General features: G+C 42.5%; 2 protein-coding genes across 2 annotated transcripts; both read left to right on the top strand.

The window, feature by feature from the left end:
- The first annotated feature begins 5,824 nt into the window (after positions 1–5,824).
- LOC111951653 (DNA-directed RNA polymerases I and III subunit RPAC1) lies at positions 5,825–13,683 on the top strand. Its single transcript, XM_023969867.2, has 9 exons — positions 5,825–5,931; positions 6,141–6,212; positions 6,324–6,431; positions 6,538–6,670; positions 6,796–6,915; positions 11,188–11,340; positions 11,687–11,836; positions 12,540–12,656; positions 12,897–13,683. Exons 1-9 carry the CDS (start codon positions 5,860–5,862, stop codon positions 13,013–13,015), a joined length of 1,044 nt encoding a protein of 347 aa, XP_023825635.1. The 5' UTR covers positions 5,825–5,859; the 3' UTR covers positions 13,016–13,683.
- Positions 13,684–14,817: 1,134 nt separating this feature from the next.
- On the top strand, positions 14,818–18,969 carry LOC111951652 (F-box only protein 28). The gene is made up of 5 exons (XM_023969866.2): positions 14,818–15,122; positions 16,018–16,127; positions 16,900–17,038; positions 17,442–17,637; positions 17,800–18,969. Exons 1-5 carry the CDS (start codon positions 14,835–14,837, stop codon positions 18,288–18,290), a joined length of 1,224 nt encoding a protein of 407 aa, XP_023825634.1. The 5' UTR covers positions 14,818–14,834; the 3' UTR covers positions 18,291–18,969.
- Positions 18,970–24,511: the final 5,542 nt, after the last annotated feature.

The raw sequence follows: 24,511 nt of genomic DNA, 5'->3' as shown, positions 1-24,511 counted from the left end.
TACACACGGTTATCAGATGTTAATGCGAGTGTAGCAAAATGCTTCTGCTTCTAGTTCCGGCAGTGCAGTAATGTCTAACAAGTAATCTAACAATTCCCCAACAACTACCTAACACACACAGATCTAAAGGGGTGAATGAGAATATGTACATATAAATATATGGATGAACGATGGCCGAGCGGCATAGGCAAGGTGCAATAGATGGTATAAAATACAGTATATACATATGATATGAGTAACGTAAGATACTGTATGTAAACATTATTAAAGTGACTAGTGGTCCATTTATTAAAGTGGCCAGTGATTGGGTCTCAATGTAGGCAACAGCCTCTCTGAGTTAGTGATTGCTGTTTAGCAGTCTGATGGCCTTGAGATAGAGCTGTTTTTCAATATCTCTGTCCCAGCTTTGATGCACTTACACGTGTTTATAATTTGTGTGAGTGTGTGTTTTCTGTCCCTTCTCTGAAGAGTGTACTCCAGGTTAATGATCTGAATTAAAAATATTCTATTGGGGAAGACACATTGTTTCTGCTGCCATGAGAGGATGTATTTTTTTACCCTTATTTTACCAGGTAAATTGACTGAGAACACATTCTCATTTACAGCAACAACCTGGGGAATAGTTACAGGGGAGAGGAAATTAGCCAATTGGAAGCTGGGGATGATTAGGTGACCATAATGGCCAGATTGGGAAATTTAGCCAGGACACCAGGGTTAACACCCCTACTCTTACGATAAGTGCCATGGGATCTTTTAGTGAACACAGAGAGTCAGGTCACCCGTTTAACGTCCCATCCAAAAGACATCACCCTACACAGGGCAACATCCCCAATCACAGCCCTGGGGCCCTCCAATACCACTTCCAGCAGCATCTGGTCTCCCATCCAGGGACCAAACAGGACCAATCCTGCTTAGCTTCAGATGCAAGCCAGCCACTGCTTGGATCGTGAGGAAGGCTCAAACCAATGCAGCAGACCTTGCCTAGTGAACACAATAACATACACACAGTGACACACCAGTCACATGCACGCATGCACACACATACACACAGCCCATACCTATCATGTAGCTAAGCAATACCACAAAATATTTTTTAGGTCTTAAAGGGCCTCAAATTGCCACTTTCATAATGATTTTCTAAAAAATGGTTTGTGATACAAATTTTTAAATCCTGTCAAACATCCTTCCTCCCAATGAAGTTTCTATGTGAGAATTGCCAGAAAAATCTGAGATACCACAGATCTGTTCTGCTCCCCTGGCGTGGAATCGCCCAGCTGAGACACACAACACACCATCACACACTCCACATCCAAACATACTTGGTCAAATCAAATCAAGGTTTATTGGTCACGTATGTAAGGTTCTATATTTATTTTCTTAGTCAACCTTGTGTTCTGTTTTGTTGTATTCTTGAACGTAGCCCTGTTTCTTTGTGTTCTTGAACGTAGCCCTGTCTTTCATTTTTGTTCATTGATTTCACCTGTGTTAGTTACTCACCTGGTCTCACCAGCTCCTTATTTAGTTCAGTTCATTCTTTTTGTGCCTTTGTGAGGTATTGTTCATTTTGACTCTACTAAGCCATTTCCCAGCTCGTTTGTGAGAACCAATTATAGCCTTCAGTCCTAGTTTTGATTCACCTGCCTGTTTGCTTACCCGTGAATGACCATTCCCTGCCTGTGACCACGATTCCTGCCTTCTGCGAAGGCGAAATAAACACCTGACACGCTCCGCGTGTGAATCTGCACCTTTTCCTTCCTGAGTATTCATTACAGCGTACACAGATTTGCAGGTGTTATAGCAGGTGCAGCGAAATGCTTATGTTACCAGCTCCAACATTGCAGTTGAAATTTTCCTAAATACAATATAAATAGTTTTGGGCTCCCGAGTGGCGCAGTGGTCTAAGGCACTTCATCTCAGTGCAAGAGGTGTCACTACAGTTCCTGGTTCAAATCCAGGATGTAATACATCCGGCTGTGATTGGGAGTCCCATAGGGCGGTGCACAATTGGTCCGGGTTTGGCCGGGGTAGGCCGTCAATGTAAATAAGAATTTGTTCTTAACTGACTTGCCTAGTTAAATAAAGGTAAAATAAAAAATTACGACATTCAGCTGGCAGGATATGGTGGTCTGTTTGAAACATGTAGGTATTACAAACTCGGTCAGGGAGAGGTTGAAAATGTCAGTGAAGACACATGCCAGTTGGTCCTCGCATGCTTTGAGTGCACGTCCTGGTAATCCGTCTGGCCACGCGGCTTTGTGAATGTTGGCCTGAATCCCGGAACATATTCCAGTCTGTGCTAGCAAAACAGTCCTAGCATTCGCATCATCGGACCACTTCCATATTGAGCGAGTCACTGGTACTTCCTGCTTTAGTTTTTGCTTGTAAGCAGGAATCAATAGGATAGGATAGACCCCACACGGGGTCCCGTGTGGCTCAGTTGGTAGAGCATGGCGCGTGCAACGCCAGGGTTGTGGGTTCATTCCCCACGGGGGGACCAGGATGAATATGTATGAACTTTCCAATTTGTAAGTCGCTCTGGATAAGAGCGTCTGCTAAATGACTTAAATGTAAATGTAGAATTATGGTCAGATTTACCAAATGGAGGGCGAGGGAGAACTTCGTATGTGTCTCTGTGTGTGGAGTAAATGTGGTCTAGAGKTTTTTTTCCTCTGGTTGCACATGTGACATGCTGGTAGAAATTAGGTAGAAATGAATTTAAGTTTGCCTGCATTAAAGTCCCCGGCCAATACGAGCCCCACTTCTGGGTGAGCATTTTCTTGCTTGCTTATGGCCTTATACAGATCGTTGAGTGCGGTCTTACTGCCAGCATCGGTTTGTGGTGGTAAATAGACGGCTACGAATAATATAGATGAAAACTCTCTTGGTAGATAGTGTGGTCTACAGCTTATCATTAGGTATTCTACCTCAGGCGAGCAATACCTCAAGACTTCTTTAATATTAGACATCGCGCACCAGCAGTTATTGACAAACAGACACACACCAACGCCCCTCGTCTTACCTGACGTAGCTGCTCTGTCCTGCCGATGCATGGAGAAGCCAGCCAGCTCTATATTATCCGTGTCGTTGTTCAGCCACGTCTCGGTGAAACATAAGATATTACAGTTTTAAATGTCCTGTTGGTAGGATTGTCTTAATCGTAAATCGTCCTGTTTGTTTTCCAATGATTGCACGTTGGCCAATAATACGGAGGGTAGTGGAGGTTACCTACTCGTTGGCGAATTCTTACAAGGCACCCCGCCCTCCTCCCCCTTTTCGTCCATCTTTTCTTCAGGTTGATGACGGGGATTTGGGCCTTGTCCTGACAAAGCAGTATATCCTTCACGTCGGACTCATTAAAGAAAAATCTTTGTCCAGTTCGAGGTGAGTAATCGCTGTTCTGATGTCCAGAAGCTCTTTTCGGTCGTAAGAGACGGTAGCAGCAACATTATGTACAAAATGAGTTACAAACAATGCAAAAAAACAAACAAAATAGCACAGTTGGTTAGGAGCCCGTAAAATGGCCACCATCCCCTCCGGCGCCATTATCACAGAGTAGACTTATTAGAGTGATAGAATCCAGAATATAAATTGGTGGTGTGTATAGACAGTAAATAATTTGGAAGAAAATGGTATGTACAGTAGTAGGTATATTAGGATGAGCTATTTCTAGAATACCGAGTCATACCAAAGAATGTAAAAATGGGACCTGATGCGGCTCTGCTTGGCACTCAGCCTTAAGGAGATAGATTGAGGGTAAGGCCCTGCGATAGACTAGCGTCCTGTGCAGGGGGTGTACTTGTACATCAAGCTGCTTTAGTCTACGGAAAATTAGATAGGCTCCTGCCCTATTAGCTGTTCCGGCTCGCTCAAGCCAAAGCTTGTGCAAGGCTACTTAGGTCAAGAATACAGTATATACATACACAGTGAGTAAACAACAGTATGTAAACAGAATGTGAGGTGACCAGCGTTCAATGACTATGTTCATGGGGCAGTAGGTGTGTATGTATAAGTGTGTAGTCTGTGTAAATACAGATGGAAAAGCAGGTGTACTCGCATGGCCCACAAGTAGAGGTTGGGCCACACCTTGTCTCCGTGCCTACATGAGCTCTGGGCTGAATGTTACACTTCCTCCAGGTCCTCCAGAGGTGGAGGCTCACCTCACATTTGGCTCACATACACACCTCTGCCCAGAGTCACATGACCCTGACACACCTGACACACAACCCACTAGCTCACCTGTCTTGCCGGACACAGCACCTGAAGCTCCCTCATTGTAAAGCCTGAACATAAACAGTGTAGCGTTAGTCCTCACCTCATACATGCCTTGAACATAAACAGACATAGACCATTACCTCCTCACTGCAAACTCTCACTAGGCACACTTGTTTTTGCTTGCCTGGTGTGCAGAGATTTTAAACATGCCTTTGACAGCAAGTGACTGACATGAACAGTTGGAACAGTTGGTACAGATGAAACAGTTGAAACAGTTGGTACAGATGAAACAGTTGAAACAGTTGGTACAGATGGAACAGTTGAAACAGTTGGTACAGATGAAACAGTTGAAACAGATGGAACAGATGGAACAGTTGGAACAGATGGAACAGTTGGAACAGATGGAACAGTTGGAACAGATGGAACAGTTGAAACAGATGGAACAGTTGGAACAGATGGAACAGTTGAAACAGATGGAACAGATGGAACAGTTGAAACAGATGGAACAGATGGAACAGTTGAAACAGATGGAACAGTTGAAAAACCAGATGGAACAGTTGAAACAGTTGAAACAGATGGAACAGTTGAAACAGTTGAAACAGATGGAACAGATGGAACAGTTGAAACAGATGGAACAGTTTGCGGTGTTGACAAAATGTATAATGTATATACATACCCCCTCTATTGGAGATTGAACCACAATGGTGCATAATGTCTGCAGGATTGAATTAAGGGAAAAATGCTACTCAAGGCTACTAGAACCCTACTAAATCACTGGCTGTATAAAGCAGAATTCACAATTCACAAATCTACAAATTTCAGGGGTACTTGAATGAAGAGAGACAGTCTAAAACTAATTTAGGCTCGCAATAGGGACATCACAAGGATTCTGGATAGCACGGATACTGACGTTTGAGAGCACCAGAAGAGGTAAAGAGGCGGAGCTGGAGATGGGAGGATCGTGGCGGAAGTGGATGTCGAGTGTAAAACGAGAAGCGGGTCGAGTGGCGTTGGAGAAGAGGAATGGAGAACAGTAGTATCAAAGAATGGAATTTAAAAAAATGAAGTGTTGAAAACTGAAGGGGATGATAAATGTATGTCAGACAAGGATTAGTTTCTTAATGGGATGCACATTTTTTTATAAGGATGATAGTGAATACCTCCCTTTAATGTAAATCTAGGATATATGAGATATCAAGTAAGAGCTTTGTCCTAAAACCACTGCAATGCAAAAACGGCTAAATATTTGGTCATGTTTCAAATGTGTGCACAAGAAGGAGTATAAGGATGATCGGAGTGAAGAACAGCCATGTTGCAATTGTGGTGGGGATCATGACCCAGAGTTTGTGGAGCGGAAGAGGCTGGTCAGAGGAGCTATAGGAGGACGGGCTCATTGTAATGGCTGGAATAGGCTCCTGAGCCTGTGTAGGGATCTAACACGTATTATTTATGTTAACAGTAGAGGCAAGGAGCATGTTGAGTGACTTTCTGGTAGTCAGTATTTTAATCCACATCATTTTTGGGATCTTTTATTTTCATCCAGCACAGTAGGTGGCGGCAATACAACTTTTGGATGTAGTCTGCCGTAAAACGCCAACGAAGGAGAATAAACCCAAAGCTTGTGACGTCTATGAAAACATTGGCAAAATGGCAGCGACCATGACAAACGTGGATGAAATTCGGGATAGAGTAATATTAGGTGAATTTGATGTAAAAAATGTAAGTGGTGTAAAATTATCCATTAAAAACAAATAATTTGAGATGCTGTCTATGACCAGAATATGTGGGCAGGTATTCTTGGAATAAACGGGTGGGCATGTTAGCTAACAACATCATAATGTGCAGCTAACGAGTTAGCTAGTACAGTAGAAAATACAACACCGTTCTCACGCAGTTTTGTCATAAAAAATATTTCCTGTATTTGATAGGTTCATACAACCGATTACCCTGGCAATTATCCAGGCTACGATGATACATGGAGCTTGCAGAAATTCCAAAAGGTAACGTTAGCTAGCTAACACAAACAACGTTATGCTGTCCAGATTTTACATTCAGATCTGTTGCGTGGAATGCCCATATATACACATTACACTATAATATATCTATTGCAGAATTTCAGAATCGACGTGGTGCAAATGGATGAGACTTCTCTGGAGTTCGACATGGTGGGCATAGATGCAGCTATCGCCAATGCCTTTCGACGGATATTACTCGCAGAGGTAGCTTCTACTTAGATAGCACCCTGCCAATGAAAGCAGCATACGAGGTGGTCTCCGTGTTTGATGGCACAGAACAAATAACATGTATTAATCCGCCCTCTCCTAGGTCCCTACTATGGCTGTCGAGAAGGTGTTCATTTACAACAACACATCCATAATTCAGGATGAGATCCTTGCCCACAGGCTGGGCTTGATCCCTATCAAGGGTGACCCACGATTGTTTGAGTACAGAAACGCAGGTACGTTTATACTGCTGACCTTCCTGTCCCCACTGACAATGGACAAACAAAGTGTCATGTAGAGGGCCACCACCAGCTACATCAGTTTTGTTTGTACAAGTTTGAGTAATTTGTGCTTTTCTCAGGGGATGAGGAAGGCACAGAAATAGACACAATTCAACTTCAACTGAAGATCAAATGCACCAGGAACCTCAGAGCCACCAAAGACTCCGCTGACCCCCAGGAACTTTACCTGAACCACATGGGTAGGTAAGGCCATGGACACACTGGGAGTTTGTGTCCAAGAATGGGAGTGGGAGTCATCCATTGCCGGATTAATGACAATGGAGATGTATGTACGACAAACAAACACAAATGGTATGTCGTTTTACATATGTAACTCTTATGGAAAAGTATGGTAGAGATGAGTTGTACTTTTGGCTGTGGAAAAAATTGTCAATTATGTACGTCATATATTATTTTATCCGTGTTCATGTGTCTAAGAGTGGCCACAGTCTTATGAGAAGCTGAACATAATTTTCTCATGACTTCAGATTCAGTGTTTACAAGTCACATGTTCAGGGTTGCAGGTGTGATTGCAGAGTACAGTGAAAATCATAGGCTCCGAGCTCCAACATGCAGGACTAAGTGAAATACAATAATGAAAATGGTAATAAACATTACATGAACTGGAGCTGGAAGAAATGGCAGCCGTTTTATGGGCGCGTAGCCAATTGTGCTATTATGTGTTTTTTTCACGTTATTTGTAACTTATTTTGTACATAATGTTTCGGCCACCGTATCTTACTGCAAAAAAGAGCTTCTGGATATCAAGACAGCGATCACTCACCTCGGATTAGACAAAGATTTCACGCACAGGATGTACTTCAGACACCCGATAAGGCCGATATCCCCGTCATTGGCAGGAGAAAGAGACGCTGGTATAGAGGACACAGGGCGGGGTGCCTTGTAAGGATCTGCCATTGGCGAGTGGGAAATCTGCCTTTACCATCAATATTACTTGCCAACGTACAATCATTGGACAATAAATTAGACGAGGTACGATCATGAATATCCTACCAATGGGACATTAAAAAAAGAAAATCTTATGTTTCACTGAATCGTGGCTGAATGACGGCAGGGTAGCCTAGTCGTTAGAGCATTGGACTAGTAACCGAAAGGTTGCAAGATTGAATCCCCGAGCTGACAAGGTATAAATCTGTCGTTCTGCCCCTGAACAAGGCAGTTAACCCACTGTTCCAAGGCTGTCATTGAAAATAAGAATTTGTTCTTAACTGACTTGCCTAGTTAAATAAAGGTAAAATAAAAAATTACGGCATTCAGCTGGCAGGATATACGCTGCACCGGCTAGATAGAACAGCACGCTCCGGTAAAACGAGGTTGTGGTCTGTGTATATTTGTAAACAACAGCTGGTGCACGAAATCTAAGGAAGTCTCTATACTCGCCTGAAGTAGAGTATCTCATGATAAGCTGTATACCACACTATTTGAAAAGAGAGTTTTCATCTATATTTTACATAGCTGTTAACTTACCACCACAGACGGATGCTGGCACTAAGACCACACTCAGTCAGCTGTATAAGGAAATAAGCAAACAGGAAAATGCCCACCCAGAGGCGGCACTCCTAGTGGCCGGGGACTTTAATGCAGGAAAACTGAAATCAGTCTTACCTAATTTCTATCAAGATGTTAAATGTGCAACCAGAGAAAAAAAAACTAGACCACCTTTACACAGAGACGTATACAAAGCTCTCCCTCGCCCGCCATTTGGCAAATCTGACCATAATTCCATCTTCCTGATTCCTACTTACAAGAAAAAGCTAAAGCGGGAAGCACCAGTGACTCAGTCAATAAAGAAGTGGTCAGATGATGCGGATGCTAAGCTACTGGACTGTTTTGCTAGCACAGACTGGAATATGTTCCGGGATTCCTCAGATGGCAATGAGGAGTACACCACATCAGCTACTGGCTTCATCAATAAGTGCATCGATGACGTCGTCCCCACAGTGACTGTACGTACATACCCCAACCAGAAACCATGGATCACAGGCAACATCCGCACTGAGCTAAAGGTTAGAGCTGCCGCCTTCAAGAAGCGGGACTCTAACCTGTACACTTATAAGAAATCCCGCTACGTCCTCAGACGAACCATCAAACAGGCAAAGTGCCAATACAGGACTAAGATTGAATCGTACCACACCGCTGGCTCCGATGCTCGTCTTATGTGGCAGGGCCTGCAAACTATTAGACTAGCAGACTACAAAGGGAAGCACAGGCGCAAACTGCTCAGTGACGCAAGCCTATCAGACGAGCTAAATCACTTCTTTGCGCGCTTCGAGGCAAGCAACACTGAGGCATGCATGAGAGCATCAGCTGTTCTGGACAACTGTGTGATCACGCTCTCCGTAGCCAACGTGCGGAAGACCTTTAAACAGGTCAACATTCACAAGGCCGCTGGGCCAGACGGATTACCAGGCCGGGTGCTCTGGGCATGTGCTGACCAACTGGCAGGTGTCTTCACTGACATTTTCAACATGTCCCTGATTGAGTCTGTAATACCAACATGTTTCAAGCAGACCACCCTGTGCCCAAGAACACTAAGGTAACCTGCCTAAATGACTACAGACCCGTAGCACTCCCGTACGTAGCCATGAAGTGCTTTGAAAGGCTGGTCATGGTTCACATTAACACCATTAACACCATTATCCCACAAACCCTAGATCACTCCAATTCACATACCGCTCTAACAGATCCACACATGATGCAATCTCTAATGCACTCCATACTGCCCTTTCCCGCCTGGACAAAAGGAACACCTACATGAGAATGCTATTTATTGACTACAACTCAGTGTTCAACACCATAGTGCCCTCAAAGCTCATCACTAAGCTAAGGATCCTGGGACTAAACACTGCAACTGGATCCTGGRCTTCTTGATAGGCCGCCCCCAGGTGGTAAGTGTAGGTAACAACACATCTGCCACGCTGATCCTCAACACTGGAGCCCCTCGGGTGCATGCTCAGTCCCCTCCTGTACTCCCTGTTCATCCACGACTGCATGGTTAGGCACGACTCCAACACCATCATTACGTTTGCAGATGACACAACAGTGGTAGGCCTGATCACTGACAACGACGAGACAGCCTATAGGGAGGAGGTCAGAGACCTGGCCGGGTGGTGCCAGAATAACAACCTATCCCTCAAGACAAAGGAGATGATTGTGGACTACAGGAAAAGTGGACCAAGCATACCCCCATTCTCATCGACGGGGCCGTAGTGGAGCAGGTTGAGAGCTTCAAGTTCTTTGGTGTCCACATCACCAACACACTATCATAGTCCAAACACACCAAGACAGTTGTGAAGAGGGCACGACAAGCCTATTCCCCCTCAGGAAACTAAAAAGATTTGGCATGGGTCCTGAGATCCTCAAAAGGTTCTACAGCTGCAACATTGAGAGCATCCTGACAGGTTGCATCACTGCCTGGTACGGCAACTGCTCAGCCTCCGACCGCAAGACCCTACAGTACATGACTGGGGCTAACCCGCCTGCCATCCAGGACCTCTATACCAGGTGGTGTCAAAGGAAGGCCCTAAAAATTGTCAAATACTCCAGCCACTCCAGTCACAGACTGTTCTCTCTGCTACCGCATGGCAAGCGGTACCGGAGCACCAAGTCTAGGACCGAAATGATTCTCAAAAGCTTTTACCCCCAAGCCATAAGACTCCTGAATAGGTCATCAAATGGCTACCCGGACTATGCATTGTGTTCACCCCCCCACCCTCCCTCCAACCCCCCCACCGGTTAGTCGGGCTGTTACCTCAAATATCCCGACTAACCGGTGCACCCGCACATTGACTCTGTACCGGTACCACCTGTATATAGCCTCGCTACTGTTTTTTTATTTTTTTTTATTACTTAGCTATTGTTGACCTAATAACTATTTTTTACTTAACTGCTCTGTTGGTTAAGGGCGTGTAAGTAAGCATTTCACTAAGGTTGATGTTCACTAACACCTGTTGTATTCGGAGCACGTGACAAATAAACTTTGATTTGATTTGACATTAAACAGTCCATCCAGGATTCCGCAAATCTGCAACCACATTTTTTGCTACATCAATAATTCCCTGCATATTATGCGAGGGCTAGACCAATCACCACACTATTTACAAATAAAACAGTCAAATCAATGCAATATTTTAGCATAAAACGGACCCCTCACCGCAGAACAAAAAGAGAGCAATTTCAAACAATCACCGCACATTTACTGTGTAATATCGAGCCAAACGTCAACCAACTTTTTCCCTCGTGACTGCATTTTCGCGATAAATTCTGAAAAATTATTGCATATTGCCATGCAAAATGTAAGAATTGCCTCAGCAAAATCAAGCATTTTTGCCTGAAAATATCACATAAAATCTGAATTTTATACATATTCTCATTAAAGTGAATAATTCAACCTTTTCTAGTCTGTGCAGAGGTGCCTCTTTAACCTGTAATGTCTTTGATTTTTTCCTCAGTGTACTCCAAGGACATGAAGTGGGTCCCTATTGGGAACCAAGCTGATGTGTTTGCAGATATCGACATCGGTCCAGTACATGGGGACATCCTTCTGGCACAGCTCCGGCCTGGACAGGAGCTGGATATAGTCATGCACTGCGTGAAAGGCATTGGTGAGAGGACTTTCTCTGAAAAATGTGATAAAGTCTGCACAATGGCAATCTCAGACTACAGTTAACCTAAAGCTTTCTCAATCCCTGTAACCAATGAAGTAATGGTAAAAAATGTATAACAGGTGGGTGTTTGCTATCTGGGGTGATTTAAGTTATGCTTCCTATAGTTTCAATGCATTTCTTCGTGAGAGATGGGTTAATGCTTCTGCAAAATAAAAAAGTGTTTACGTTAATATACCCTCACTACACCATTGCCTGCAACTACAGCTCTCCGTCAAATAATGTTGAAATTAGTGATCGCTTTCTTTCCTGTTCTGATGGCTCAATCCTATGCTCTATTTTCCAGGTCAAGACCACGCCAAGTTTTCACCTGTGGCTACAGCCAGTTACAGACTCCTTCCTGAGATCACACTAATGGAAACAGTGGAGGGGGAGAAAGCGGAGCGACTAAAACGCTGCTTCTCCCCTGGAGTCATTGAGGTGGAGAACCATGGGGGTAAAACAGTAGCTATAACATTTTGAAGCATTATGTCAGGATGGCTGAGGGGTTTAGTGCACTGAGTTCAGGTCGTAGTCTCCCCTGGAGGCGTGGGTTCGAATCCCACTTCTGAAAACAACCTTTATGGACAGCAGGTAGCCTAGCGGTTACAGCATTGGGCCAGGAACTGAAAGGTCGCTAGTTCGAATCCCAGAGCCGACAAGGTGAAACATTTCGATATGCCCTTGAGCAAGGCAGTTAACCCTAATTGCTCCAGAGTCGCCATGACCTCACTCTCTTAGGGTGTCTCAGGGGGAGTTGGGATATGCAACAACAAAAAATCCTTTATTTCACACAAGTATAATAAGCACTTGTACATGTGTAAAACAGGACAAATATTAGCACCCACCAAATTATTATTAAAGTGTACTTACACTGTAGCTATTTATGATCCATGTAGTTTATAATCCCACTTCTGAAAACAACCTTTATGGGCGGCAGGTAGCCTAGTGGTTAGAGCGTTGGGCCAGTAACCGAAAGGTTGCTGAATCGAATCCCTGAGCTGACAAGGTAAAAATCTGTTCTGCCACTGAACAAGGCAGTTAACACACTGTTCCCTGGTAGGTTGTCATTGTAAATAAGAATTTGTTCTGAACTGACTTGCCTAGTTAAATAAAGGTTAAATGTATAATTTTAAAGTATTTTTAATCTTCTGTCCCAGGAAAGGTTGTCGCCAAGGTGGTGAACAGTCGCTTAGATACCTGCAGTAGGGAGGTTCTCCGACATGACGACCTCAAGAACGCTGTGAAGCTTGCAAGAGTGCGGGACCATTTCATCTGTATGTACCCAGTGAATTTAGAAATCACTGTTTCCTGCTTGGTGAATTTGTGAAATGTACAGTAATAATGTCTGGTGGTACAGTACATAGCCCATAACTGTTGTGTTGCACTGTAGAAGCTAATTGTTTGTTTTTCCTCAGTGATTATTTTACTTTTATAGTAGTATAGTTTGTAGTAGTATAGTTTGGCATTCTGCGCATGAGCACTCATCAATCCTGTGTTTCCTCTTTCCCATAAAGTTTCTGTAGAATCCACTGGCATCCTGGCACCTGATGTCTTGGTCACAGAGGCCATCAAAGTTCTCATGACCAAGTGTCGAAGATTCCTCAGTGAGCTCGACTCCACGGAGATGGAATAAGAGCAATTAAGTTGGACCACATGTAAATACCCACTACAGGGGTGAGACATTTGTGTTGAGTCTGTGTGCAACATGCTTTGGACCAGGAATGGGCAACTCCAGTCCTTGCGGCCTGAATGGTGTCATACTTTTTGTCCCATTTAACACCTGTTTCCAATAATCAACTAATGATATTCAGTTCAGAATGCAATTAGTTTAATCAGCTGTGTTTGCAAGGGATAGGGGAGAAAAGTGGGACACCACTCTGCCCCCAAGGTCTGAAGTTGCCCATCCCAGCTTTGGACAATAGAATACAATACCAGTTGGAATAAAAGCACCCTGTAGAAATGCTGAGGATGCTTTGTTTTTTATTACCATCCTATGTACCCAGCTTGAGATGGTTTGTCATCCCCAATAAGGGTTGTGCCACTTATGTACTATATTTTGTATTCTAATGAATGTTTATGTCACTTGCAAATCCTTATGGCTCATGTCATTAGCCCATTTGTAGAGTTGTGCCTGAATTCCATCCTTTTAGGTAAAACCATTACAAGAAAATGTGTTTTTAGTATTTACTGAATGAAGAGGGTGGTAACTCTTAAGCATATAGTACACAGCGAGGTGCAGTTATGTTTTGTGTACTGTATAGACTTGTGCGACAAAAGTAAAGCATATTACATTTTACTCTAGATGATGTTGCAAAGTCGGTGTGTATTTCCTATCCCCTTCCGTTCTATTCCAAAGTGTGTACATTGTTTGATGTTGTCTTGAAACAAGATATGGTATACATTGGTCCCAGTTTCCCGATAGCGATGTAACATGCGTTTCCCAAAACACTACGAGAGAACGTTCGCTAAGTGCGTCGTTACTGATCGAAATAAATTAAGCACTGCTTTCAGATCAGCGTTCTCCCTGTCACACATGGCTACAAATATTGAGGCGGCTTATTCTAATGCGTACCCTATAATAAAGCACTAAAGATTTGGCACATTGCGCGCACATGAAATACATTGAGGCCAAATTACACTGCGCACACTTAGCTAAATACAACTATTGAATTCACATTCATTTTAGTTCACTATAATTCAAATATATAGGCACATGTGGCCTATACTGTATTTATCTTTAAATACAAATATTTTATTCACATTCATTTTAGTTCACTATAATTCAATTATATAGGCACATGTGGCCTATACTGTATTTATCTTTTAATAGTCATCTTGGTTTTCATTTGAAGCGTCTATCATTCGCTTGTATGCAAAGAAATGGGCGTCTTTGTATTTGGAAGGTCAAACGATGTTAGGCTACATATGAAATGTATTGAGACAAATTAGCCTACTGATCGTCGCAAAATATAACTTAATTGATTGAACATCAAATGTATTTCAATATGATTGAAAATAGGCATATAGCCTACTGTATTTGTATTTTAATGCAGTCATCTTGGTTTTAATTTGAAGCATTTTTATACRTCGCTGGTTTGTATCAATTGAAAGACATTGGCAACTTTTTATTTTGTACTCAACTTTGTTATTTAGCGGTCACGGAGAGGGGGATAAACCACGTGATTCTATGTTTAGTGGAAATCTGTGTATTAAGTGGGCAAAAAGCATCGAACGACGCTGGAGCAAGTGTGGTCTGATGCAGGCGTTAGATTACGAGCTTTTTCAAGTGTAACGTTAATAAAGATGGTTTTGGGAAACAACTCGGAGATGTAACGATTAATTTAGCCTTAACATGCCTTTGGGAAACCAGGCCTAGCGCTGGACACAGCTCTTTGCACGGACGACAGCAGCGACATAGACTGCTCTTGTTTTCTTTGCTCAAGTGAATTGAAATGGTTGTGTACAATATTGCAAGACTTTCTTCGAGCACAGTTCAGAGAGAGAGAACGTTCCCTATAAAACGTCATTTCCCCTATCCGTGGCAAATTAAGATGGCGGCCGTTGTAGAAGGAGTAGAGCGAGGTTTTGAAGCCCTGGATTGCGACTCTGTGTTACCGAGATTGTCTACACCACCTCCGGATCAACCACACCAGAACAACCCGCTATTAGGACTTCCCATTGTGGCGATTGAGATGGTTTTCAATTTCCTGTCTTACGACGAAATCAGCCTCATACGCTTGGTGAGAGGGAACAAAAACAAACCACGAAGCAAATGGCAATGCGGCGTCTGGCTAATCTAGTTGTTGCTAGCTATGTCAGAGACGTTATCGGCTATCGTTATGTAGCTAGTGTGAGTAGCAAGTGAGGTTATTAGCTAACTAATAAGTTCCTTCCCTAGTTAAGTCGTAACATGCATTGATTCACTGCTTATATGTTTGAACAAAATTGAATATCTTTCCCCACTCTAAATAATAATATGGTGCCGAACTATAGCACGTGCTAAGCTAAGTTTATTTGCACCAGCTTTGTCAACAACACACCTGTTCCATTCCATTTCAGGTTGCTATATCGCGCTAGTAGGGGTCTCCTGGATGGAATTCGTGGCAAACTAGTCAAATGTATATTAACATGGGTATAATATTGCCTGTCTAATGAACTGTATTGGTATTTGTTTTCTATCTTGCTAAATGTGTTAACATACTAGTGCTAGCTAGGTAACGTTTTCTTGTGTATTCTGTATGACCACAGTAACTAACGTTAGTTAGCTACACATTTTGAAGTTGGCATTTCTGCTATCCCGAGTGAATCAAGTACTTCCTTTCATTTACTTGCATCTGAAAGAAAGTGGTACAAGAGACCAATTTAACATTTTGATATCACTTTCAAGGAATTTCAATGTGATATCAAAATAGTACGTTTTCCAGGGAAACCAGAGAACTCGATGGATGTTGGAGCTATGTCTGTGTCGAGGAGTAGGCTATTTTTCAGTTCCACGCTTTTGATCTGGCCACTTTGTTTGAGCATCACGGGCTGTAAGTGTCATGCAAGGGCATGGAGAGGTTGGAGGTGTTGTGAAAGACGAGTCCCAATAGCCACTAACTCAAACATACCTTCCCGCCCCTGTTCTTTTCCCAGGTATGCAAGCGCATGGACATGATCTGTCAGCGCATGCTGAACCAAGGCTTCCTCAAGGTGGAGCGCTACCACAGCCTATGCCAGAGGCAGGTCAAAGCCCAGCTGCCAAGGTCAGTATCAACACCACTGGAGGCAGAGAATTATATAGTATGCTACTTGAATACAAGTGTGATGTTTTGCTAGGCCTATGTCCTGAAGCAAATCATTGAATAGGCCTACTGTGTAGAGGCAATGAAACCAGAAGTGCTGAAGGGTTTGAGCTCTGTAGGAACCACAGATTGGTATAAAGCACATTTGTGAAATCTGTAACTTTAATCCAAGCCCATGTTTTTCTCTCCTGGTAACAAGTGGATTATTTTGGGGTAATGAAATAATAAATACACTGAACAAAAATAAAAACTCAACATGTACTGTGGTTCATGAGCTGAAATGTAAATTAATCCCAGAAATGTTCCATATGGACAAAGCTTATTTCTCTTTAATTTTGTGCACACATTTGTTTATATCATGTTAGTAAGCATTTCTCCTTAGCCAAGATAATCCATCCACCTTGCATATCAAGAAGCTGATGAAACAGCATGATCATTACACAGGTGCACCTTGTGCTGGGAACAAACGGACCATTTAAATGTGCTACTCACCCAATTGTCAGAGGCACCAGTGTATTACAGAAGTGATTACCTCATGCCTCGAAGCTATGAAACACATTTACTGTATGTTTTTGTTGAATTGCTTCACCTCATTCTTTTATTCCAAATCACTCAGCATCTTCACTGTTGGATGATCCTTGGAAAGTGATCGTTGACTCATAAATGTTACTTGCATCATGAAGGTCTCTGTCTGGTCCAGTGTGTGTATTTAGTGAGTTTTGTGTTGTGGCAGGCGGGAGTCAGAGCGGAGGAACCACTCACTGGCCCGTCATGCTGACATCCTGGCTGCCGTAGAAACGCGCCTCTCCCTACTCAACATGACCTTCATGAAATATGTGGACTCAAATCTCTGCTGCTTCATCCCTGGCAAGGTACCTAGCTACATCCTCTGTAACCTACCAGTCACTGTCTACCTGGCACAATRTATGCCAATTTATAGAAGGAAATGTTAATTTCAGGTATTTGTGGTATTTATTAAATTTGTCAACAAGCTTTAGCTCTATTTGGCCACAAGATGGCACTCCTGCTCTTAGATTGACGAAAAGTTTAGGGAAATAATCTGGTCTGGGTAAATAATGAAAGTAGAATCTCAATTTAAAGTATTCTAATTTAAGTGGAAGACCAGTTCCATCCCAATATGATGATACTAGCTACTTCTTCAAACTTGCAAAGTCTTGGCCTCAACAACATAACACAAATTCTTAACATTCTAAGCCAAATGAGGTTTAGGATAAATTGTATAAGGTTCCCAGCATGTGACTGTCTTTCCCTAAGGTGATTGATGAGATCTACCGTGTGCTGCGCTATGTGAACTCTACACGCGCTCCCCAGCGAGCTCACGAGGTGCTGCAGGAGCTGCGGGACATCTCTTCCATGGCCATGGAGTACTTTGATGAAAAGATTGTCCCCATCCTGAAGAAGAGGCTTCCCGGGGCCGACCTGTCAGGGCGCCTCATCGGATCTTCCCCAGGTAATTGACAACTACACTGACCTTTTATGGTCAATAAAGGTCTTGTAATGTACAGAYGCCCATGTAACTTAGTCATGTTAATTTGATTCATAATATCTTTATTGTTCAGCTACCTATTTTAAGATTGTACATAAGATCATCATTCTCTCTGCCTACCTTCAGTGGCCGGCCCCTCTACCTCCCTGACCACCATGTCCCTGCTGGCCAAGAACACGCCGTCACGCTCTGAGATGACCAAGGTGCAACAGCAGGTGAAGGTGAATGGGGTGTCCATGACTGCGCTGCGGAGGGAGATGCAAGAGGTGCGCGTCAAGCAGCTGGAGCAGCAGAAGCAGCTGCAGGACCAGGAGCAGAAGCTGCTGGAGCAGACTCAGGTTATCGGGGAGCAGAATGCCCGGCTGGCTGAGCTGGAGCACAAGCTCAGGGAACTGATGGACAGTGCAGTGGGGGGAGGGGCCGGGCCAGCTGTAGCCTCCACCTCCTCGGCTTCTTCCTCAACAGGCTCAGCTGCCGTCGCCCCGTCTTCTGCTGCTGTCACCACGGCAGCCAGTGCCATGGCCGCAGCGGTGGAGACAGAGGGCAGCCCGCCCCTGAAACGCACCAGGAAGAGCTCAGACCTCCGTCAGTCCAAACGTCTGCGTAGCAAGAAATAGGACGCTCAATGTTATTTGGGGTTCAGTCTGATTGGACCTCCCATGTCCTGTGACATGGTTTTAATTCTTATTGTTTGGAATGTCTTTAAGAAAGGGGGTCATGGTAAAGAAGTCTAGAGTCACTGTGTCCCTGGTGTTGTATCCCCCTTGTCATTACCCTCTCAAATTCACACAAACTACACCATGGACATGTTTATGCTGATTAGRCCAGCATATTTGGGCAAGAGTGCTGGTAGTCTCCACAGTTTAACCACTGACTCTCTAAAGCCACTAAGAATTTGCACATTAGTTGAAGGGTGAGGGTTAGGTTAAAGTCTAAAACACTCAATCTTTGTGTTCACTCTTGTCCATCGAGAAAAGTCAATCCACATTAGGGTTTCGGCTCCTAGTCAGGAGAGTCTTTGCGGTGAAGATGAGAAGTAATGAGTGCTTCTAATGTGCATTGCATAACCACTGTAAGGTTGACTGAGTGGGAAAAATGCATTGAAAATTTTGTCTAGACGAGATCACTTCGGTAGGGGGGGGGGGGTGTTCTGCCGCTGAACAAATTTTGTTGACTCAAATAACTTTTTTTTAGTTTAATATTCTAATTGTTTTGTTCTGTCTGTTGCCAGGTTGGATTGCTTGAAAATATCCTTGCTCAATGTAGACCCCTGATAGGAATACCATCTTATTTTTTTATTTTCTGAGACCGGCTAAATTAGTAGAATGTGTGAGATTTTGGCAATTACCATTTGTGTGCGTGCAGTTTAAGGTAGTTTACATGCTAGCTGTTCTGTTAGACTTCGTCATTACGCTAACGCTACTTTGCAATCGCTTCGAGAAACTATCTTTAACTTCAAACTGCACGCAGAGACATAAATCTTACACCATCCCTTTAAAAAATGATTTGATTCCTGCCTTGGGGGGATATTACATTACTTGCCCTTCCCATCAAACATTTGGTGCAATAAAATGTATTTTTTAAATTAATTTTTTTAACGGAAGTTACTCTATTTTTAATACTTAAGTTAACCCTCCCCTGTCCAAAAAATACCATCTTGCCCAGAGCTAATTGTTTATTTTAGTCTGGTTTTGTGAGATTTCACATAATGCAAAGGAGAGGTTTTTGAGGGGTTCCTGTTATAAGTGTTTAGTTGGTGAAAGGACACGCCGTTGATTTGAAATGCATTACTGTGTTCCACATGAACATGCTGTCTTTGGCACGCCCTGTTGAGTTGAAGACAGGCAGGCTAATGTGTAGATTGATCATGTAGCCGAGGTAGCGTCTCTAAAGCCATGGTGCCTGGGAAATAGAGGAAAGGGACTCTTTTTACATTAGGCAAAGGAAGGACTGCTATAGGAGCCCACAAGACTTATACTTTTCAGAGATCAATCATTTCCAATAAGTTCTGGCACATTCATTTTTCCTTCAGTGCTACAGTAATTTTGCTCCACCATTGACTATGTTTTTTGAGATTACATTCATCGATCAAATGGCTGAAATTATGCTAGCTCAAATGCTAACCCCATGTTTATACTAGTCTGTGTCTTTGGGGAAGATGAATCAAAGCTTTATGTAAGAAATTGAAATTACCACCTGAATCAATTGACCAGACTGGTGGGTCTGTCTTAGTGGTCAAAGGTAAATTTGCCACATAATGTCTCCACTCCAGTGTGTCATTTGCAGTTGTCATCTAGGTCAGCGTCTGTATATTAAACTTATTGTTATGCTATCTTTGTACACCAAAAAAGTTGAGTCCTATGTAACACCAAGATGAATCTGTTTAAGACGCATTCAGATTTGCCAAAAAACTACAGTTGAGGTTTACTAATGATGTTTTAAGCCCAACTAAAGAAATTGTGAAAGGAGTTCAACTAAATGTGACAAGGATTTTAAGTCTTAGTTTTTTCCTTAATTGCTACAAAAAGTACATTTCTCTTGCACAACATCACCCTTCCCATTTTAAGATATTTTTGCACTCACGGTTCTCTTTTGCCTTGTGAGGTTTGGGGACACTCTTTTCACACCACTTTGACACAGCTACGACGGTATTGTTTTTCGTAGCTGATTAGAAGGGCATTTTTGCTAACTTTTTCCCCCCTACCCTTAACCTCAGTGTCCTAACATGCTACCTTAATTATCCTAACCTGTGTAAGTTCTCTTAACCTGCTACGAAAAAGTCACTTCTGGTCGTAGCTGTATCGAAGTGGAGTGAAAGGGTTTTTATTTTTTGTGAGGCTAGCTTGTGAGCCCATATTGCGGCTGGAAATTAGTTAAGAATGACCACTACTTGTGGCATAACTTTTGAGGCATACTGGGTAATGCAGTTCACAACTGAGTGGACTCAAGCGTGTATTATAAATGCACTGGGCAGGAAACACTTATCTAGTGGCTTAATTTGAGACTGCGTCTCAGTTTAGAAATGAGTGTACTGTAAACTTCATGTACTTCAAAAGTGTAGATTGCATTATTGTATGTATTAAGAAAAATCTTGCAAATTGGCCTATTTGGGGTTAACTGTATGGGTTGTTACACACATTACCGTTACAAATGAAGCATTAAAAGAAGTTAACATATCCAGATATTGTTGTGTGTTTAGTTTTGCATAAATTATTTATTTACTGTAATTTAAATGTGCTMATTCTTGACTGCATTGTGACAAAGCATGATCCATATGAGGAACATACAGTACCATTCAAAAGTTTGGACATTACTCATTCAAAGGTTTTTCTTTTATTGTAAAAGAATAGTGGAGACCTCAACTATGACATAACACATGTAGTAACCAAAAAAGTGTTAAACAAATCAAAATATATTTTTGATTCTTCAAGTATCCAGCCTTTGCCTTTGATAGTGTTGTACACTCTTGGCATTCTCTCAATCAGCTTAATCTGGAATGCTTTTACCACAGTCTTGAAGGAGTTCCCACATATGCTGAGCACTTGTTGGCTGCTTTTCCTTCACTCTGTGGTCCAACTCATCCCAAACCATCTCAATTGGGTTGAGGTCGGGTGCTTGTGGAGGCCAGGTCATCTGACGCAGCACTCCATCACTTCTTGGTCAAATAGCCCTTATACAGCCTGGCGGTGTGTTGGGACATTGTCCTGTTGAAAAATAAATGATAGTCCCACTAAGTGCAAACCAGATGGGATGGCGTGTCACCAGAAAACTGTGGTAGCCATGCTGGTTAAGTGTGCCTTGAATTTGAAATAAATCAGTGTCACCAGCAAAGCACCATCACACTTCCTCCTCCATGCTTTACGGTGGGAACCACACATGCGGAGATAATCTGTTCTCCTACTCTGCGTCTCACAAAGACACGGCGGTTGGAACCAAAAATCTCAAATATGGACTCATCAGACCAAAGGACAGATTTCCACCAGTCTAATGTCCATTGCTCGTGTTTCTTGGCCCAAGCATGTCTCTTTTCATTGGAGTCCTTTAGTAGTGGTTTCTTTGCAGCAATTCGACCATGAAGGCCTGATTCACACGTTCTCCTCTGAACAGTTAATGTTGAGATGTGTCTGTTACTTGAACTCTGAAGCATTTATTTGGGCCACAATCTGAGGTGCAGTTAACTCTAATGAACTTATCCTCTGCAGCAGAGATAACTCTGGGTCTTCCTTTCCTGTGGCGGTCCTTATGAGAGCCAGTTTCATCATAGCGCTTGATGGTTTTTGCGACTGCACTTGAAGAAACTTTCAAATTTTCCAAATTGACTGACCTTCATGTCTTAAAGTAACGATGGACTGTCATTTCGCTTTGCTTATTTGAGCTGTTCTTGCCATAATATGGACTTGGTATTTTACCAAATAGGGCTATCTTCTGTATATCACCCCTACCATGGCACAACACAACTAATTGGCTAAAATGCATTAAGAAGGACAGAAATTCCACAAACTAACTTTTGACAAGGCACACCTGTTAATTGAAATGCATTCCAGGTGACTAACTCATGAAGCTGGTTGAAAGAATGCCAAGACTCTGCAAAGCTGTCATCAAGGCAAAGGGTGGCTACTTTGAAGAATCTCAAATATAAAATATATTTAGATTTGTTTTACACTTTTTTTCTTACTACATTATTCCATGTGTGTTATTTCATAGTTTTGATGTCTTCACTATTATTCTACAATGTAGAAAATAGTACAATTAAAGAAAAACCCTTGAATGAGTGGGTGTGTCCAAACTTTTGACTGGTATTGTATGTGACATTTTCCTCAGGTATGGTTCTTCCTATCCATAACATTTTCATAAAGGGTAGCTGTAGTATGAGAACTAGTATCAGGTATTTTATCTGATGTAGATGTACAGTTGAAGTTGGAAGTTTACATACACCTTAGCCAAATACATTTAAACTCAAGTTTTTCACAATTTCTGACATTTAATCCTAGTAACAATTCCCTGTCTTAGGTCAGTTAGGATCACCACTTTATTTTAAGAATGTGAAATGTCAGAATAATAGTAGAGAGCATGATTTATTTCAGCTTTTATTTCTTTCATCACATTCCCAGTGGGTCAGAAGTTTACACACACTCAATTAGTATTTGGTAGCATTGCCTTTAAATTGTTTAACTTGGGTCAAACGTTTCGGGTAGACTTCCACAAGCTTCCCACAATAACTTGGGTGAATTTTGGCCCATTCCTCCTGACAGAGCTGGTGTGACTGAGTCAGGTTTGTAGGCCTCTTGTCGCACATGCTTTTTCAGTTCTGCCCACAAATTTTCTATGGGATTGAGGTCAGGGCTTTGTGATGGCCACTCCAATACATTGACTTTGTTGTCCTTAAGCCATTTTGCCACAACTTTGGAAGTATGCTTGGGGTCATTGTCCATTTGTAAGACCCATTTGCGACCAAGCTTTAACTTCCTGACTGATGTCTTGAGATGTTGCTTCAGTATATCCACATCATTTTCCTGCCTCATGATGCCATCTATTTTGTGAAGTGCACCAGTCCCTCCTGCAGCAAAGCATCCCCACAACATGATGCTGCCACCCCCGTGCTTCACGGTTGGGATGGTGTCTTTCAGCTTGCAAGCCACCCCCTTTTTCTCCAAACATAATGATGGTCATTATGGCCTACAGTTCTATTTTTGTTTCATCAGACCAGAGGACATTTCTCCAAAAAGTACAATCTTTGTCCCCATGTGCAGTTGCAAACCGTAGTCTACCTTTTTTATGGCGGTTTTGGAGCAGTGGCCTCTTCCTTGCTGAACGGCCTTTCAGGTTATGTCGATATAGGACTCGCTTTACTCTGGATATAGATACTTTTGTTCCTGTTTCCTCCAGCATCTTCACAAGGTCCTTTGCTGTTGTTCTGGGGACCCACTGGGGAGTCAGGCCCAACCAATCAGAATGAGTTTTGTCCCACAAAAGGGATTTATTACAGACAGAAATACTCCTCAGTTTCATCAGCTGTCCKGGTGGCTGGTCTCAGACGATCCCGTAGGTGAAGAAGCCGGATATGGAGATCCTGGGCTGGCGTGGTTACACGTGGTCTGCAGTTGTGAGGCCGGATGAGACATCTATAGCATTGTGATGTGTGACAAAACTGCACATTTTAGAGTGGCCTTTTATTGTCCTCAGCACAAGGTGCACCTTGTGTAATGATCATGCTGTTTAATCAGCTTCTTGATATGCCACACATGTCAGGTGGATGGAATATCTTAGCAAAGAGAAATTCTCACTAACAAACTTCTGCACAAAATTTTAAAGATAATGTCTGGGATGTTTTATTTCAGCTCATGAAACATGGGATCGACATATGTTGCGTTTATATTTTTGTTCAGTATAGTTTGTTGAAAACATGTAATCTAAGCCCGTAGTTTTTGTTGCTAAACGYTTAGCAACAAAACCCACCTATCTGAGAGAATGTCGAATTATCTGAGGCTTATTTGATCAAATGCAAGTTATGTCATGTTTAGGCTGTTAACGTGACAATATGTAACTTTTTGGGCGACCWGACCAAATTCACATATAAATGTGAGTTATAGATCTTTCATTCCCGTTGAAAGCAAGTATAMGAAGCGGTAGATCTGTTCTATGTGTGCTATTTCTATGCTTCCCGTTCTGAAGTTTCATTTTTGCATCTTTTACTTTCGATTTTGTACACCAACTTCAAACAGCTGAATATGCAATATTTTTGGTTATGGAAAATATATTTCACAGCTGTTTAGATGGTACAATGACTGTCTACAAAATGACTGCTTGTTTTGTCACAAACTGGAATCTTAGCAACTTT

This window comes from Salvelinus sp. IW2-2015, linkage group LG25 (assembly GCF_002910315.2).
Source record: "Salvelinus sp. IW2-2015 linkage group LG25, ASM291031v2, whole genome shotgun sequence".
Taxonomy (NCBI): Eukaryota; Metazoa; Chordata; class Actinopteri; order Salmoniformes; family Salmonidae; genus Salvelinus; species Salvelinus sp. IW2-2015.
This window is presented reverse-complemented; position numbering and strand designations above follow the sequence as displayed.

Bases quoted from the DNA above. Each gene is read 5' to 3' on its own strand.
- LOC111951653 (XM_023969867.2), top strand. From the start codon at position 5,860: ATGGCAGCGACCATGACAAACGTGGATGAAATTCGGGATAGAGTAATA. The intron at 6,213-6,323 runs GTAACGTTAGCT...TATCTATTGCAG, and splicing joins GCTTGCAGAAATTCCAAAAG to AATTTCAGAATCGACGTGGT. The intron at 6,916-11,187 runs GTAGGTAAGGCC...TTTTTTCCTCAG, and splicing joins ACTTTACCTGAACCACATGG to TGTACTCCAAGGACATGAAG.
- LOC111951652 (XM_023969866.2), top strand. From the start codon at position 14,835: ATGGTTGTGTACAATATTGCAAGACTTTCTTCGAGCACAGTTCAGAGA. The intron at 16,128-16,899 runs GTCAGTATCAAC...GTGTTGTGGCAG, and splicing joins GTCAAAGCCCAGCTGCCAAG to GCGGGAGTCAGAGCGGAGGA. The intron at 17,039-17,441 runs GTACCTAGCTAC...TCTTTCCCTAAG, and splicing joins GCTGCTTCATCCCTGGCAAG to GTGATTGATGAGATCTACCG.